Below are 19,202 nucleotides of genomic sequence, written 5' to 3' on the forward strand. Positions count from 1 at the left end.
GACTCTGCAAGGTGTTGAAAGCATTCCACAGGGATGCTGGCCCATTTCGACTCCTATGCTTCCCACAGTTTGTGTCAAGTTGGCTCGATGTCCTTTGGGTAGTGGACCATTCTTGATACACACGGGAAACTGTTGAGTGTGGAAAAACCCCCAGCTGCGTTGCAGTTCTTGACACAAACCGTGGCGCCTGGCGTCTACTAGCGCCTAGCCCCTTTTGAACGGCACACATACACACAATCCATGTCTCAATTGGCTCAAGGCTTAAAAAAATACTTCTTCAAATTGTCTCCTCCCTTTCATCTACACTGATTTGAAGTGGATTTAACAAGTGACACCAATAAGGGTACATTAGCTTCCACCTGAATGCACCTGGTCAGTCTGTGTCATGAAAAGAGCAGGTGCTCTTCCTAATGTTGTATAGTAACCCCTCATGACCCAAAAAGTTATTGATCATTTCAGTATGTTCTTTTTGTGGGTCAGGGCTGTTTGTTTAACCCACTCCAACTTCTCGTGACACACTTTAGGTCTGAGAGGAACTTACAGCAGTGGGAGGCAGCATTCACTCCTTAATTAGGCTAATTGAAATGGCTCTGTACTCAAACACCCGGGGACAGGAAATTCGGAGCAGCCAAGTAGCTACCGTCTTCAATTAGGGCGAGTGCTACTAATGTCAAGGATTGGTTTCACTTCGCCAGAAACGATCTCTGCCCCGAGACTGATACAACAGAGATATAGTACCCAGATTCCAGAATCATCCCCACGGCTCCAGAAATCAATCAGTTATCAATCGGCAAACATGTCAACCCACCCGTTTATCAACAAAATCATGTGACACTATTATAGTCAGTGAAAAGGTGTTTAGCAACCTGTCACAAACTGTAATGGCTGCAGTGTTGTTGATGGTTTTGTTTGTTCTCTTTCCTACCTGGATCCCTCCTGCTCCTCTTCTCTTCTTTCCTATTCCTCCCAAATACTGCTTTGAACATGTTCAACTGATTACAGGGAGTTCTGTGAAAGATAGTCAAGACAAATATATGATTCCCTCTTCAAAAAGTGCTAGTGTAGTAACATGACCATATACTCCTAAATGAGGCAACACTAGTCGTGGTGAGATATGGATTACAATGAGCCCTAACGAATCCAGGCACAGTGGTCTGGAATGAAACCTGACAAAAAGGGAAATGTGGAGTACAAATGAATGGATGCAGCTCAATGTGAAATGGATTCCAGATTAGCAACGGTGAATAGCAGAAAATTAGACTTAAAAACAAATGCGAGGCACATGCTGAAATCCGTTTATTTCCTCTAACGTTATTACTTACGAATGAATTCACACACGACACAGTTTTTTTTTAAATGCAACAACTTTGACGCGGCACATTAACGATTATGTAAACTGTAACGTTAAACAATGTAACGGTTTGTCATGCTACTTCACGCATCTAGAAGTTGGCACACAAAACAGCCGACACCTCACATTTAACAGTACAAGCAAAATATACCTGTTAAAAAAAGAAGAGTCAAGTAAAGTTCGCCGAGGTTTCTTCACAACAACGCATTTCCCTCCACAGCTATGGGAATGTTCATTGCATGAGCGGAGCTGTGTGATCCATCCTCGAAGTTGGAGTTGCTGATGAAAGGTTCTCTCTGTTCGTGCGCTTTCCGGGAGCTGGGTGCGCGAGTCCTCGAAGTGAAGAACGGTTGGATGACAAAAATAAATAAATAAAATCCACCAACACCTGCAGTTCCATTCCACAGCTGATTTATTTAACAAAGCCTCATATTCACAACTCTGAATCTTTTTTTAGTGTTTATGATACGCTCTTTTTTAAATTCTTCATACACTTCCATTTGACACATGGCACATCTTCGCCAGTGTTGGAAAACATACAACAGGGCGTTTTGGGGGGATGGGGGGGGGGGGGGGGGGGGGGATTCACACACTTAAATAAATCATTAAAAAATCCACTAGACACCACATCATACATACACAGTCTACACAGTCTACACATTGAATACAGTAATGTTATGTAACAACACAGCCTAACCATGTTTTTTCTCTGTACAAATACTATTTGACATTTCACAGATATGACTTCATGATATATATTTGGCCAACATGGAAATAATTGATTTTACTCAAAATACAAATTCACATTATTTTCCTTTTGGCTGTAGTCGATTCACCAAGCTAGTTTAGAGATATTTGCTGCCTTTATCATATCCATAACTGTCTTAGTTTATCAACTACAGCTAACATATATTGAACATCATGTTCATTTCTATTTTGAGTAAACTATCCCTTTAATGTTTCTTTTTTTACACAACACTTCTCCAGCACTGCTCTCCATTCTCCACATTTCCAACCAAGCGGATGATTGGCTCGTATCCAACCAACCTCATCATAAAGCCAATGGACCTTCCCTACTGCTGAGAAAAACTAGAACAAACTATCCTGTAATAGAACACGTTCTTTGGCTGACATTACACCACTCCAGAAAACAACAAGCTCTTTCCCACTAAAATATCACACATACACACACACACATTTCTCTTTCTTTCTCACACACACACACACACACAAACAGACTGATGAGTCTGTCCATGGTTTCTACATGGTTTCTCCACCCCTACACCCAAGAGTCAGGGGAGCCAGTGTACTGGTTAGCCTTCTGAGAAGGCCTCCTCGTGGTGGAGTAGAAGTCCACGTAGTTAGTGGTGTTGGTATTGGATTTCAGTCTGTTAGATTGGGAGGTGTTGTATCGCTCTGTAGAGGTCAGGTTCTCTGGCTCGTCCTGGTAAGGCCCAGGCTCCTCCTCCCCGTAACCTTGCGGCGATGACAGGTACATTCTGTAGTTGTTGTAAGTATTCCTATCCGGCTCGTCGGAGTAGAAGACATCTTCCTGCTCGTAAAACAAAAGACAAATTCTTAAGACAAACTCAGTCCCTTCAAGACAACAAACATGGGTCCTACATGAGAGTGGAGGGACTTTTACACACAACCAGTGACGCAGTGGCAACAAATCAAATAGTATAATATAATAATATATAGGTTGGTAATCTCTGATCGCAGTCCGTAGTCCTATACTTTCAATGCATTTTTCCACTACACCATCGAACACAATGAAAGACCAAACTTGTAAGATACATTTAATCCCTTGAACACATGAACGTCTCGATGCGGACTCTATGCGGACCACTTCCCCCAATAACGGACAATAGGGTTGTGTAATCTTATTTTAGGTAACTGAAAGAGAATTTAAAAGCCCAGTGCAGTCAGAATTGAGATTTTCCTGTGCTTAATATACATTTCCACATAATGAGTTTGGAATAATACTGTGAAATTGAAAAAAAAATATGATAATGCCCTTTAAGTCTAAGAGCCGTTTGAAATTAACAAAGTTTCATTCCATTTGGGTGGGATGGAGTTTTGGAGTGCCCGGTATGTCACCAGGTGGTAAATTAGTTAATAGACCAATAAGAAAGAGGGTTCCAAACCTCTCTGCCATTAATAGCTCGTTTCCCCCACTCAGACCACTCTCAGACAGTCCTAGCTAAATTCTTGCTAAGAAGCTATTGTTGTTTATTTTTGACACATTTAATTGAAAACAAATCACAGTAAGATACTTGATTGTTACGCAGAAATGATTTGATATTGAGATAAAAACAGCTGCATTGGCCCTTTAAGACAACAGAACCACAACATGTCTTTGTCTTACCTGGGACCTAGGATAGTCCTCTCTTGATGGTGAGGAATAGGACCCGATAAAATATGGTGTTTGCTTTTCTGACCCTGAAAGTGAAAAACAAAGAGAATATGTTGAACTCAACTCGGTGTATGAAACATGCAAAATATTTGCAAATGTTCAACGGAAAATGTACTGGCGAATAAAAAAGAGACAATATCGTGGCTTACCTGTGTACTGGTTTCTATGTAAACTGTTGTCTCCATAATATGTATCGAGTTGCATAGATGACTGAGCCCTCTGGTAGTTAGAGCTGTGTCTTCTGATTCCTAACATGGCAGGAGAGGAGGTTGCACTACCACCTGAGAAGACATTGCATTCATTCAATCACTCTCATCAACATTATATTTATAATCCACTGGTCAGAAACTGCTCGACAGTAACCCGGGCCTAGACCTCAAAGAGCAAGCGGAAGCATTGTGGCAGGGAACAAACCTAGAGAGGAACCAGACCCGGAGGGAACGTCCATTGTGGTGTGTGTTGATGAGTAGCTTGAACATGATAGTTGAGTGCTCTCACCTGATTGGCGGGGCACGGGGGACATCTGTAAGGTGCTAGTAGGCAGGGTTGGTTGAGACCTGTACCTGTCTCTCTCCAGAGTGGACACAGGAGTGATGAAATGACCGTGGTGCCATCCGTCCTACAACAGAGATAATTGCAACTCTCCAAGGTTAAAGTGGAGCCAAGTCTCTAACTTTTGATATGAGTTAAGCGATTATACCAAAACCATTGACTTGCGAAGACACAGTGATCTGACCTGTTTGTAGAGGGTGCGCAGGTCCCTGTACTGCCACAGCGTGTTGAGGACCTGAGCAGCAGCCTTCACCACCTTCATAGAATACCCCTTCCCCCTGCCCTTACTGATGTCCACCAGCTTCTCGATGCCCCCCGTGTCTGCCAGGGCCTTGGCGTTCTCCATGTTCCTGCTGGTGACTTCGTGGAGCGTGCAGCAGACAGACGCCACCGTCTCGTCAGACAGCAGGGAGGGGCTTCCCCCGGGGAGACGATTCACCAGGTCCCGCATCGCATACTTTCCTGAGAGGGGAGACAGGGGGGCATGAAGGACTTACGTGTGTGTGTGGGAGAAAGAGAGCGAGTTTCTGCGTGTGTGTGTGTGTGTGTGTCTGACCTATAAGCTCCTTGTTCCTGCTGTCCAGGGCCATGTTCCTCAGAGCGGTGGCCACAGAGCAGACCACCCTGTCGTTGTCCATCCTCAGCAGCTCCACCAGGATAGGAAGCCCCTTCTCCTTGCGCACCGCCGCGCGGATGTAGGCCGCAAACTGCACACAGGGCATTATGATTTCTATGGTATTTTCATTGAACCTTCATTTACCCAGGAAGTCAAAGTATGTTATCAGGGCACCATTACCATTCAATAACACCAGATAAACGGTGTGAAGCGACGCATGACAGACACGAGCGTCAGGTGGGGGTTGTTGGCCTCTTGCGAAATGGATTTGATCTCAATGAGACATCTTAATGACACTAACCTGCACGAACAAAGGTTACAAGGAAACAAAAAGCGGGACACCTTCCAGTTTCCAGCGGAGAGGTTCTGAAGGGATCCGGCGGAGCCCTCCAGGGTGGCAGGGTTGGAGCTCTCTGCCAGCAGGCTGAGGTAGGGCTTCACCACGGCCGGGTGCCACAGCATCTCTGCCCCCCGCGGAGGCTTACCAAACCCCGGGATGGGTCCCACGCCGTCCCACTGAAAGCATAATAAAGAGCATGAGCGGGATATAGGCAGTCGGTTCTAATCAAATCTTGGAGGAGAAACACCCCACAGAATGAAAGAAACGTTGTCACTAACTACCGAGTTCCAAACTGCCTCTGGAGCTTCATGAAATGGGTTTCCGTGGCTGAGCAGCCGCACACAAGCCTAAGATCACCGTGCGCAATGCAAAGAGCCGACTGGAGTGGTGTAAAGCTCGCCGCCATTGGACTCTGTTTGGTGGAGGAGGAATAATGGTCTGGGGCTGTTTTCATGGTTCGGGCTAGGCCCCTTAGGATTTCCCTTCACGGGAACTAACGCTACAACATACAATGACGTTGTAGACGATTCTGTACTTCCAACTTTGTGGGAACAGCTTGGGGAAGGCCCTTTCCTGTTTCAGCATGATAAAGCCCCCGTACATGAAGCGAGGTCAATACAGAAATGGTTTGTCGAGATCAGTGTGGAAGAACTTGACTGACCTGCACAGAGCCCTGACCTCAACCCCATCGAACACCTTTGTGATGAATTGGAAAGCCTACTGCAAGCCAGGCCTAATCACCCAACATCCGTGCCCGACCTCACTAATGCTGAATGGAAGCAAATCCTCGCAGCAACGTTCCAACATCTAGAGGAAAGCCTTCCCAGAAGAGTGGAGGCAGTTATAGCAGCAAGGAGGGGACCAACTCCATATCAATGCCCATGGTTTTGGAATGAAATGTTCGACGAGCAGGTGTCCAAATACTTAGTGTACATAGTGTATCTTAGCTAATGTTCTGTGTTAATTCTAACACATTTCCAGGCGCCTTTATCATAAGGTGTCGGAGTGTGACTTAGCCAAGGAAAGCGGACAACCCCCTACTTTACACACCTTATCATCCAGCCAGCCCCTCTTCTTCTTCTTCCTCTTCTTACCCCAGCAGAGGTAGTCTAGGTCCTTACTGGGGGACCCGTAGCCCAGCAGGGCATCCAGTTCCTGAGTCCCCAGCAGGCGAGACGAGGGCATCTCTATCTCCAGACGGTAGGACAGGTTCCTCAGAGTACACACACAGTTCTCCACAATCTGGGAGAGGAGGGGGAAGCATTTCAGTGATGCACACACACACAAAGGGGGTAAGATCAGGAACTTCAAGTTGGGATAGCGGAGATGGATGGGCAGAAACTGAGTGAAGAGGACTGGTCTAATTCTGGGTAAAGTAGATGGGGTTCAGGCGGATGAGGTGCATGTCATTGTTTCTGGACTAGCCTAAATGTACTACTCTTATAGTAAGCCCACCTTGCTGTCGAAGTCAGAGGTGCTAACGCAGGCCTTGAGGACATAGAGAAGTGAATCCACCAGCCCCTCGCAACACCTCAGCTGACCCCTGGCCTCCTCTCCTGCTGAACTCAGGTTCCTGTAGCAAGACACAGTAGAAAGGTCAACAATACATGCACTTATACAATACATTAAGGGTCACACACACACACACACACACACACACACACACACACACACACACACACACACACACACACACACACACACACACACACACACACACACACACACACACACACACACACACACACACACACACACACACACACACACAGAGCGAGAGAAGCCATTTAGCAGAAGCTTTAATCCAAAGCGGTGTACAGTCATCTGTTCTTACAGGGATGACCTCCTCACTCCTCACCTGAGGCAGCCGGTGGTGTTGCGCAGCAGGAGAGAGGAGTGGAACTTGAGCTTGGTCTCCTCTCGGTAGTTGCTGCTGCTCCAGCCGGAGTGGGGGATGACCACAGTGTTGGTCAGGGTGCTCAGAGCGTCCCTGATGATGGTCATCTTGACCGCGTCGCACGACGACAGGTTCCACAGCACCCCTAGTGGTAAACGGGGATAGGCACGGATGTTGTGATCAGAGGACACTGCTCACTACATCGTGCTGAGGTGTGGCCGTAAGGTTGTATCCATCAGTTGATAATGCAGAGACAAGCAAGAAATGCTGTATCAGAAAGCAGGCATACAGACCTAGCTCTAGACCTCTCAAACTCAACTCTGGACCTCAAAGCCAGTTCCACAACGTTTTTGTCATTGGTACCCTCTAATCAGGGACCGATTTAGACCTGGGACACCAGGTGGGTACAACTAATTAACAGGTAGAACAGAAAACCAGCAGGCTCCGGACTTCGTAGGGTAAGAGTTGAGTACCCCTGGTCTAGACAGTCATAAAAACAGGCAGACAGCAAAATAAAAAGACAGACAGTGAGGCAGAGAGACGTACCAGTGACCAGCTCCCGGACTTCGTTGTCGGTGGTTTTCCTCAGCAGTCTGAGCAGAGCGGGAACGCCACCAGAGTTCCTCAGGGCCACCTTGTTGTCGTCGGTAGCCTTGCCATAAACCAGGTTCCTCAGGGCTCCGCAGGAACTCTTCTGCACCTCCACAGCCTTGTGGTCCAGCAGGTCCACCAGGTGCTGGATACCTCCCAGGTGACACACCTGTTAGAAGAGGGTCATTGTCACACACACCTGGAGCTGACAAAAAAAGGTATAGTCAATAACACAGTTACTAAAGCAATAAGGCCAGAGGGGGTGTGGTATATGGCCATTTTACCATGCCTAAAGGCTGTTCCCTAGCACGACGCAAAGCAGAGTGCCTGGATACAGCCCTTAGCCGTGGTATATTGGCAATATACCACAAACAACCGAGGTTCCTTATTGCTATTATAAACTGGTTACCAATGTAATTAGAACAGTAAACCATTTTTTTGTCATACCTGTGGTCTGCATTCAGGGCTCAAACCACCCAGTTTATATTTGTGTTTTTAGGACTATCCTTTATATTAATTCACCTTTTACTGCAGTGGGCTAAATCAGGGTCACAGAGTGATTCTTGGTAGTCTTTAACCAATCTACTTTGAAACAAAGGCATTATTTTAAATTATGAAAAATATTAATGACATTCCACCCATGACACGACTAGAGTGCGATTTGGTCATTCAACTGCAGAAAAGGGCTATGTGTTTGTGCTTCCAAATCCTCTCTAGGGAAGGACTTCCCATCCCCATATAGTCTGTTTGATCATACACGTCAGCTGAGAGACAGGGACAGACGGGAATCCTGGTACCTCCACTTTGATGCGGTTGTCTCCGTAACACAGGTGCTGGAGGTAGGCTGCAGCGTTGGCCTGGACCGAAGGGAAGTGATGCTGCAGCATGTGGATCACCTCAGGGAGATCGGGGTCACGCCATGCAAACTCCCTGCAGAGGGTGGGGAGGGAGAGCGAGTGGGAGGGAGAGAGATACAGAGGGAGAGAAAGAGATAGTAGGAGAGAGATGAGGGGAGAGGGAGAGAAAGAGATAGTAGAAGAGAGACAAGGGGAGAGAAAGAGATAGTAGGAGAGAGACAAGGGGAGAGAAAGAGATAGTAGGAGAGACAAGGGGAGAGAAAGAGATAGTAGGAGAGAGACAAGGGGAGAGAAAGAGATAGTAGGAGAGAGACAAGGGGAGAGGGAGAGAAAGAGATAGTAGGAGAGAGACAAGGGGAGAGAAAGAGATAGTAGGAGAGAGACAAGGGGAGAGGGAGAGAAAGTGAGTCTAAAAGCACTTTTCCAATCGATCGCTTCCAACATCTACGACACATCATTTGATTTGAATTCATCAATAACATGTCTGGATGTAATCATCACGTGGTTCGACGTGTGTGTGAGTGTGTGATGTGCGTTGTGTATTTGTACCTAGGATCCTTTTGTATACTGTCTATGGAGGGGGACCTTGTGGCAGCCCTGTCGACCAGACCAGAGTGCCTGGAGAAAGAGGTCTCATTGGGCCCCTGTCCCTGCTGGGAGACCCTGTAGGGGTCTGCGTATGACCCTGCAGTGTTCAGCCCATAGCTGCTTCTTTGGTACGCCAGGGTGCTGCAATGGCTTGTGGTCCTCTGGAGGGTCCGCTGAAGGTTCTCCGCACCTGGGAATACAAAGACACAGATATATTCAGGATGGGCCATAGCACACACACACACACACACACACACACACACACACACACACACACACACACACACACACACACACACACACACACACACACACACTTCTCCACTTTGAGTCTTGTGTCTTAGAAAAGACAGCCCACATATGAATATCTTGTTGACTGTAGAGTGCAAACTAGTCATTACACACTGTGCAAGTCTCTGGTCCCAACGGTCCTAGCCATGTGTAGTTGCGTCTGCTAGTAGTGTGTTGCAGTACCCGTGAGTGTCCTGTAGATAGCGCTGTGTGATCCGTGGTGGGCGTGGGTGGGGCTGTGATACAGGGGGCTTTGGAAGGCTCTGTCGTCGTAGACGGGCGTGACGTGGCAGTCAGGAGACATGGCCATCCTCATATCCTGGTCCAGTGGGCTGTGGTGAGTGGCGTAGGAGCTGTGCAGGCCTGAACACACACACAACAGTGGAACATTAATAGTCACGGCATTATTTACACTGGGTCAGCTGTCAACATGGGCTTTGAGGACAATGTTTTGGGTGATGGAAGGTGGAGAAATGGGGGTGAATGAATTACTACCAAGGCAGCAGCTACTATTCCTGGTGTCCGAACAGGGTCAGAACAGTTACATCAACAGCCTACATCATTAAATAAAACAATACAACATACAAGACATTATTATATTATTACTGTAATATTACAAATTACTATATAAAATCCACAATACCACAACATTACAATGTGTGTGTGTGTGTTAGAGTGTGTATGCTTGTGTGTGTGTGTGTGTGTGTGTGTGTGTGTGTGTGTGTGTGTGTGTGTGTGTGTGTGTGTGTGTGTGTGTGTGTGTGTGTGTGTGTGTGTGTGTGTGTGTGTGTGTGTGTCTCTTCACAGTCCCCAAGTCCAGAACAGTCTCTGGGGAAACACACGGTACTAAATAGAACCATGACGACACGGAACAATTTCACAGGTAACTGAAACGAGCAGTAAAATCAGATAAAACAACATCTCACAGCACAACGAGGTGAGGTTACCTGATGTGAAAGAGAGTTCCACGTGGTCATGGTTCTATTTAGTACCGTGTGTTTTCCTAGAGTCTGTTCTGGACTTGGGGACTGTGAAGAGACCCCTGGTGGCATTTAAGGTCCAGCAGTGCTGCTCTGTTCTGGGCCAAATGTAATTTCCCTACGTCCTTCTTTGCAGCACTTGATCATATATCTGGGCAGTAGTCCAGGTGTGATGAAACTATGACCTGTAGGACTTGTGTAGTTGATTGTGATGTCGAGAAGACCAAGCGGCGCTTTATCACGGACAGACCTCTCCCCATCTTAGCTACTGTTGCGTCAATATGTTTTGACCATGACAGTTTACAATCTAGGGTTACACCAATCATTTTAGTCCCCTCAACGTGCTCAATTGCCCCATTATTCATTAGAATATTTAGGTGAGGTTTAGGGTTTAGCGAATGATATGTCCCAAATACAATGCTGGTTGAAGTGACCACACTAAATGCTAGAGTGCATCTTGGATGGTGCAACGTCTTTTGAAAGCTCAACCTATTGAGATGTACTGTGCAGTATAGGCCTACGGCCAACAAGAATCCCCTGCATCCCTCTGCCTCGGTGTTACGAGCTGTAAAAGGCTATGCTTTATGGCTCTCCAGGGCGCACTTGATTCACTTTGCCAACAGGCTCCTTTCTTTTGGCCCTGTAAAATAGATGGAAACCAATCCATGCTGCTTTGTCATTTACCAAACAACATCCCCCACAGCAGAGCAGTGCTCCGAATGACTCTGGCTACGCCTCAAATGGCACCCTATTGCCTATAAAGTGCACTACTTTTGCCCAGATGTCAAGCCCTGACTTTAGAGGGCTATTTATGCCTCTATTTTGGTTTGGTCAGGGTGTGATTTGGGTGGGCATTCTATGTCTTGTATTTCTTTGTTTTGGCCGGGTATGGTTCTCAATCAAGGACAGCTGTCTATCATGGTCTCTGATTGGAAACCATACTTAGGCAGCCCTTTTCCCCACCTGTCTTGGTGGGTAGTTGTCTTTGTTTGTTGGCACTATAGCCTTTAGCTTCACGGTTGTTTTGGATGGATTATTGTTTTTGTCGGCGTCATATGAAATAAAGGAATAGGTACGCTCACCACGCTGCACCTTGGTCCAGTTCTTTCAACGGCCGTGACACCAGAGCCCTATGGTTAACCTCCGAACACGGGATTTCTAAAACAGGGCTATGTGGGCCAGTAGGGTAGGCTCAGTGATATGATGGATCAGGATACAGGACAAACGCATCTCTCTGTCGCCACACTGCAGATCTAGTATTTAGTTCATATATTCCCTTTCACACAGAAACCAATGGATCTCTATAGAGCTATATCGATTCGGAAAGGCAAGAGAGACTGGTACCGTTCTACCCTTTTCAATAATATTTTTCCTACCCTTTAACCAGCATAAAATGACCCTTTAAAGCTAGACTCTTGACTTGCTACATCCATTTTTTGACTTATAAATTAATCATACTGTATATACCCCTTGATTCTTGAAGAATAAAACTTAAATAAATGCCTCATGAACCGGGTTCAATAGTTATAGGCCTACCCCATCAGAACCCAAAATATACGTTTTTTATTCTCCAATGTAAATAAACACTGTATAGCAGGGTTCCCCAACTAGCGGCCTGCAGAGGATTTTATTTCAAATCTGTTCCAAAGTAATTCCCACACATAAAAGGAGATACTGTAAATGTGATCACAATACAAAATGTAAGCAAGGTTTGAAATTATGATGTTTTGGCCAAATATATGTTTGGGCTTCTTGCGGTCAATTTACAGTCTACAAATGATTTGCTATTATGTTCCGGCTCCCTGACCATCCCCTCAAAGAGAACATCCTCCCGCAGCTGAATCTAGTTGATGATCCCTGCTGTATAGCCATAAAACATGGTTAAAACTACTATCATTATGTTGATGGATGGTCAGTCCTTGCATACATAGCTTTGCATTTGAGAGTGGTTAAATTTACCCAGGCCCATCCCTCAGCTTCTTACCAAAACACAGGCGGGTTGACCGCTTTGTTTGTTATTGTTTTAATTAAGGATTCCAGCTTTAAGTGTGTGTGTGTGTGCATGAACGTGTGTCCTGCTGTATGACTAACCAGTGAGGCTGTCAGGCCGTGACAGAGGCAAGGCGGTCCTCTCGTAGAGCCCGTAGGCGTCATGTATGTAGGGGAGAGCCCCCTGGCGGGGCAGTGTGGAGCCGTAGTGCTGGGGCACAGCCGTCATACAGGACCTCAGAGGAGAGCCAGATAGCCCCCTCCCCTCCACCAGAGACAGTGTAGACCCCAGGCGCCCGGAGACACTACCCATCGCCTGTTGAGGTGAGGTGGCATGACTGGCGCTCCCTGGAAGGGGGCTGGTCCGGAGAGGAGAGTCGCCGTTCCCGTTCCTCTGGTGGGTGGGGGAGTAAGGAGAGGTGGCGCGCTGGAAGGAGGGGGTGGTGCCTGGACCGGGCAGGGAGGAGGGGGGCATGGTGGTCCCGGGGAAGATGCTGGCGAGGGGTTTGGGCTCGGTGAGGATGGGTGAGCCGTAGGCGCTGCCGCCCTGGGAGGTGCGGAGAGATACCCGGGACGGGGACACGGCGCCCCCCACACCACACACAGGAGACTGGCCCCGGGAGGAGAGGGAGCCCATCCTCCTCATCACCCGCCCTGACGCTGAGACCTGGGGTAGGAGGGATGCAGCGTGAGTGGGGGAGAGATACCGGGTGTCAGGGAGTGGGGAAGACATATAGTATGGACAAGGCACGACACACAGGAAAGCCAATTCAGTCCTTACATATGGTTATCTTTAACTTTGAGTTGTAAACAGTTTGTGTAGGTTAACTAAGATATCATATAAATGGGCAGGCATTTAAAAGGTTATATCATATGAATACGTGGGCATATAAATAGGTTGTCTGTCTCTCCACAGTAGAGGTGGGTTAGTGTATATTGGCTACCTGTGCGGAGGCCTGTCCCTCTGCCCGGGAGCTCCTGCCGTGACTGGGGCTTCCCCTGGGGCCGCTGCCTGACAGCACGTGTCTGGGCTCTGACAGAACCACGTTCTCTCTGCTCACACTGTAGTAACTCATACTGCTGTCCTGGTAGCCACTGTCTGCATAGGACGTCATATGGGCCACAGATCCTGTGAGAGGGAGGCGAGGGGAGGGGTAGAGGAGAAAGAGAGGAGGGGGGAAAGGGAGGAGAAGGGGATGTAGGAGAGAGGAGAGGAGAAAGATGGGAGGGAGGAGAGGAAGCAGAGGACAGAATGTTTGCCTCGTTGGCCTTCAGGTCTATTTCAGAGCTAGGCTACACAGCGAATGAGCATTAATGCAATCGATACATTCATAATGAATACAGCATCCCACGGTATGTAAAAGATAAGTGCCCATTTAAAGAAGCATTGTCACTAAGTTACGGAATGCGCCCGCTTAGGATGATGTACTGTTTATTGTGCATTTTATGGCCAAATTAAAGCCGTGGTTACATTAGTTGTAGATGTTGTCTTAATATTTCATTAGTAAACCACTGCTACGTTATAAACGGCATGTTGTGTCGCAGTACCTGGTATACTTTGATGTTATCCCACAGCTACTTTTTATTTCAAAGAATTTTCCGTCTCTTGTCTTCAAAACATTTTCAGTTTTTGGGGGGTTTCAAAGCATTTCTGCCTTTTGACTTTCAACCCCCCCCACCCACTCCTTTTTTTGATGTCATTATTCCTGAGTTTAAAAAAATAATAATAATCCCATCTAGCCCTAAACGCTCTATATTCTCCACGCTAAATCTAAACTGTCAACAGCAACAACAAAACAATGAAGAAGAAGGCAGATGATAAAGAGGATGCAGGAAGTAACAGACCCTCACTGTCATGCGGGGATGCCCTCTCCACTTCAGGGAGGTAGAGTGACCCGTGACCCTGATCAGCTCGGAGGAGACGGGAGGGTGACTGGTGAGAGCTGTCCATTACAGCAGCCCGGTGCTCTCCTGTACCAGACACATCTACTGAGGAAAACATGACGGCGTCATGTCAACCTGTATCCTGTGATCGCTATATCGAGACGGTTTAAAAATCACTGGAGGTTGGTGGCACCTTAACTAGGGAGAACGGTCTCGGGGTAACGACTGGAGCAGAATAAGTGGAATGGTAGCAAATACATCAACCACGTGGTTTCCATGGTTTCCAGGTGTTTGATGCCATTTCATTTGCTCAATTCCAGCCCTTATTATGAGCCGTTCTCCCCTCAGCAGCCTCCGGTGGTATAAACGTAGCTTACCTCAAAAGCAGTTTGTGATAGGACTCGCTACATGCCCTTGTGCTTGTACTTCCATTGGGCAACCCGATGGGTGTCTAGACAATAGGATTTCAATAGGGGTCAATGTGGTTTTAATATGGGGAGAAGATGTACCTGTGGATCTCCAAGCAAAGGACTTCTCTGATGAGTCACTGTAAGGAAGAGAAGGTGGTGAAATAATGGAGGGAAGGGGGTGGGTCAGGACAGGCAAGGGGGTGGGTCAGGACAGGCAAGGGGGTGGGTCAGGACAGGCAAGGGGGTGGGTCAGGACAGGCAAGGGGGTGGGTCAGGACAGGCAAGGGGTGGGTCAGGACAGGCAAGGGGGTGGGTCAGGACAGGCAAGGGGGTGGGTCAGGACAGGGAAGGGGGTGGGTCAGGACAGGCAAGGGGTGGGTCAGGACAGGCAAGGGGTGGGTCAGGACAGGCATGGAGAGGAGATGAGCGTTAGATCAACATGACAGTTTACAATTTAATCCTGTGTGTGTGTGTGTGTGTGTGTGTGTGTGTGTGTGTGTGTGTGTGTGTGTGTGTGTGTGTGTGTGTGTGTGTGTGTGTGTGTGTGTGTGTGTGTGTGTGTGTGTGTGTGTGTGTGTGTTGCATGTTGTGCATTCAGTAAGCCTGGATAAAGGCAATACTGTAGCTACTCATCATCAGTAGCTCCAATGTAGGTGACGTGCTGAGAAACAGGGTCAGAGCTCTCTGTGTGTGTGTGTGTGTGTGTGTGTGTGTGTGTGTGTGTGTGTGTGTGTGTGTGTGTGTGTGTGTGTGTGTGTGTGTGTGTGTGTGTGTGTGTGTGTGTGTGTGTGTGTGTGTGTGCGTGTGCGTTTGTGTACCTGCTACTGGCATCATCATCATCATCGCCAGGCGACTCAGCTCCCAGCATGCACCTCTCAAGTTGACTGGCGACGATCTGACGCTCCTCCTCCAGCTCCCGGGTCAGACGCTCAAACTGGAGCTCCTACGGCAACACGGAAGGGACAAACGGTAGAATCATACTCGCCGAATGACACTTTCTTTCACTGACAACAGCTTCCATTGTGATAACAATAACCCAAGGTACACAGCCTTTGGCATGCTCACTCTGCGTCGATTTTAGAGCATTTTAATGTTTGACCTGTAAAATATCTATGGTCCAAATGAATAAGTCAACAAAAGAGGCTTTGTGGCATTAAGGTCAGAGCTACCCAGATTCATCAGGCAGATTTCACGCTGAACAGGGACGGGTGTCTCTTAACGTGTTTGTCACAAGTCAGCATTATTATAAGAAGTCAATTAAAAACCCTTCAGGGCTACAAATGTCTAAAAATGTGTATATAGACTAGGCAGACTTTATAGGCTGTGAGGTGAGACGAACGGCTAAATGACGAAGCATCATCTAATGGAAGCAATCAGTGGCACAGTGGCAGCCAGTCACCAGCTTGAACAGGATGGGTTCTTATCAGGATGGGGTCCTGCCAACGATCCCTCCTCCCATGCCAAGCAGTGCCAGGCTGTGTCTAGTACTGTACCGGCTGAGTGGTGAACTGGAGGCGTCACTGACTGACTGCCCGTTGTCACAAACACAAAAGTGTCTCTGTCTAGTGAGAGGCGTCGACCCCCAGAAGCTCAGATCCTGTCTGATGTACACACACCAGAGAGAACCAGACGACTTCTGCAACACACTGGAATCCTGCAAACCCACAGGAAACGCAGCCAAAGACAGAGTGTGTGAGTGCAACACACACACAGAGCGCACACACACACTCACACCAGAGAATTACTGGGCTCAACCAAGCACATCACACGCACAATAAATACAAGTGTGTGTGTGTGTGTATACACATACACACACACACACACACACACACACACACACACACACACACACACACACACACACACACACACACACACACACACACACACACACACACACACACACACACACACACACACACACACACACACACACACACACACACACACACACACACACACTCCCTGACAGCTGTCGAACTTCAACAGTTTGCAGCGCATTAGGGACCTCAGTGAAATACGGGCAGGACAGCAGGGTGGGTGATGTAACTGGATTGAACCAGCCTGGCTGGCCTGGTGCTTTAACTCCACCTACAGATCTAGATTAGGATAGAGATGAGAGATGGACCATTCCCGGGAAAACTAAACCAGCGGGGCACAGTGTGCATCCTACATACTGGTACCAAACAGTCCATGACAACAACAAGAAAATCATCAAGACTTAATTCTTACTAGAACGTCTTGTTCTCTTGGGACTTTTGGCTTTTGGCACGAACATGGCGTCCCCTGATTTTTGAAACGTCTTACTGGGTTTGCCAATTTCTGAATGGCTAATCGCTCATTCAGCATACTGTTTGCTACAGCATCTGATGGACTCCTATTGCTATTCAGAATGAAAATGCTGATTTTGCAAAGATTATTACTGCGGCTCATCATACTACTGCAGTTAGCTGACCCCCACACTTCTGCTGACTCGTCACAAAATCTGACAGAATTCAAGAGAGAAACCCATTAGAAAACACTTAGCCTAAAGCCTTAGGTGTCAAAATACATCAAAACAGCACTGCCGTACTCATGCAGCAATACAGTGTACGCAACAACAACAACAAACAGGAATCAATTTGGTTTTTAACTAAAAGATACAAGAAAATCTATAAAATCTCATCAGGAAGACACTTCCAGTTTTCAGAATGAGACAAAAATGAAAAAGAGACTGCATTCATTTCCAGTTTTGTGACGGGTTTGATTAAACGTCTGGAATATTGTCACATCAGTCATCGCTCCTTTCTGTACTAGCACTCAGGAGGACAGGACAATGAGGCAGCCTACACTGTACATCTGTAAATCCTGGATCTGTAAGCACTCTGCCTTCCCACAATTCGGATTGAGCGACAGTCTCAGAAAACACTGATCGATCAATGGAGGTTATTTCCTTGTACATTCTAGCATCTCTAAATTCATAAAATAACAGCAGAAGGGAAAAGGGGAGGGACAGAGAGAGAGAGAGAGAGAGAGAGAGAGAGAGAGAGAGAGAGAGAGAGAGAGAGAGAGAGAGAGAGAGAGAGAGAGAGAGAGAGAGAGAGAGAGATCGGGAGGGAATGCAATTCATTCCTACTGGGAGAGCACGAGAGGAGCAAAGGAGGGAGCTATTCATACCTGTTCTTTGACCGAGGCCAGTAGGTTGTTGGTGCTGGTGTCTGCTTGGCTGTGCCCGCTCGGTCCCTCTCTGGTCGGCAGAGACCCTTCCCCTTCCTCCCCCATCTCCGTTGCCCGCTGCTCCGGGGATGGCATCCTCCACCCTCTCTGCCCTGTGGAGACATGCCCAGTACACATTACACAGACAATATGTTTACTGTCCAGCACTAACACCCAAACAAGGACTGCAGTGCATGGAAGGCCCAATTGCTTGCCATGTCATTTTGCTACCTATTTGCAATGCATGCATGCACTGCCACCAATGTGACAGGCTGAGAAGCACTGCACAGCACTTCAACTAGAAGCCTGTGTATAATAGCAATACATTTACTACAGCCACTGTCAACGGGATGTCAGCTCTCCTAATGCAAGATGATGCTGCATTACATCAGGGCATTGGTGCAGCCAGTTCAATGAAAATGGACTGTGAGGTCAATGCATGATGATCCACTGGAGCTATAACCCCATGATAGATACATTGTAACAAACAAAATCACCGTGTTTGAAGTTTGAACAGGCAAGAGAAAATGTACACGGCGCATATGGATATTGAGAAGGTGAATCATCCGACTCTACCTAGGTTAAAATGATAGGAAGCATGTATTTACAATTCTGCAACAGCTGCTTACTTACGAGTCACGAGCTAGTGAGATTCCTTAGCCGCCAGATGTTGCTGATGTACTGCTCAGGGTATACGTCCGTCAGGAATCCATTTTCCATACGACCGCGACAGCTTCATTTTGCAAACAGTCTCGCTAAGACTACATTACTACTTCATCCGTGAGACATGATTCAAGCAATATTCCATGCATTGGCGAATGTCAATATTATTATTTATGTATCTGCCTTGGCTGTCCAAAATCTACCCAGCTACGGTGCAATTGACTTCTGTGGCACCAACCCACGAGTCCAGATAAGTGTGACGTCACCATGCGGTTTGGTACACGGAGGTATTTATATGGTAATTCGCTGGGGCCATAGGAATACAACACACTGTTTTCACCTTACAAAATAATAATTTAATCAACAGATATAGGACATTTAAAGTGGTGTTTTTTTCCAAATATATATTGAATGAAATGAATATGCTATCATATTTTGTTGTAATGTAATAAGGCATATGAATGGAATGCATTTGATTGCATATTATTTATGTTCTATAACCTGTAGGAAGCTATGTGATAGTTTTATACTGTACTTGTCAATAGGCATGATTATTAATGAACACTTCCACTGTTCTGACAG

The 19,202-nt window shown here is 46.9% G+C and overlaps 2 protein-coding genes across 7 annotated transcripts in view; both read right to left on the bottom strand.

Annotated features, from left to right (window-relative positions):
* Positions 1 to 1,698, bottom strand: part of LOC124010553 (protein TANC1-like) — a 60,676-nt gene extending 58,978 nt beyond the window's left edge. Inside the window, exons 1-2 of one of the 2 annotated variants that reach the window (XM_046323125.1) lie at positions 1,503 to 1,698; positions 926 to 1,008 (exon numbers count right to left, since the gene is read on the bottom strand). In XM_046323125.1, coding sequence (XP_046179081.1) covers positions 926 to 986 — 61 coding nt within the window. In that variant the 5' untranslated portion in view covers positions 987 to 1,008; positions 1,503 to 1,698. The remainder of the gene's footprint in view (positions 1 to 925; positions 1,009 to 1,502) is intronic. The other variant, XM_046323124.1, reaches the window with a different exon arrangement.
* A 257-nt stretch (positions 1,699 to 1,955) lies between these two features.
* Positions 1,956 to 18,870, bottom strand: LOC124010555 (plakophilin-4-like). 5 transcript variants are annotated; one of them, XM_046323128.1, is made up of 21 exons: positions 18,591 to 18,870; positions 17,919 to 18,070; positions 15,581 to 15,705; positions 14,862 to 14,899; positions 14,320 to 14,457; positions 13,413 to 13,597; positions 12,571 to 13,135; positions 9,683 to 9,862; positions 9,170 to 9,398; positions 8,561 to 8,693; positions 7,719 to 7,932; positions 7,134 to 7,317; positions 6,731 to 6,848; positions 6,326 to 6,517; positions 5,278 to 5,451; positions 4,876 to 5,026; positions 4,504 to 4,781; positions 4,266 to 4,386; positions 3,917 to 4,048; positions 3,720 to 3,793; positions 1,956 to 2,903 (listed from the first exon to the last, which is right to left on the bottom strand). In XM_046323128.1, exons 2-21 carry the CDS (start codon positions 18,051 to 18,053, stop codon positions 2,631 to 2,633), a joined length of 3,639 nt encoding a protein of 1,212 aa, XP_046179084.1. In that variant the 5' UTR covers positions 18,054 to 18,070; positions 18,591 to 18,870; the 3' UTR covers positions 1,956 to 2,630. The 5 variants fall into 5 exon arrangements, with proteins under 5 accessions (XP_046179084.1, XP_046179085.1, XP_046179083.1 ...); XM_046323129.1 differs by having other exon boundaries at positions 1,957 to 2,903; positions 14,314 to 14,439; XM_046323127.1 differs by having other exon boundaries at positions 1,957 to 2,903; positions 14,314 to 14,454.
* Between the last annotated feature and the right edge of the window lie 332 nt (positions 18,871 to 19,202).

The sequence above is a fragment of the Oncorhynchus gorbuscha genome, linkage group LG23 (assembly GCF_021184085.1).
Source record: "Oncorhynchus gorbuscha isolate QuinsamMale2020 ecotype Even-year linkage group LG23, OgorEven_v1.0, whole genome shotgun sequence".
Taxonomy (NCBI): Eukaryota; Metazoa; Chordata; class Actinopteri; order Salmoniformes; family Salmonidae; genus Oncorhynchus; species Oncorhynchus gorbuscha.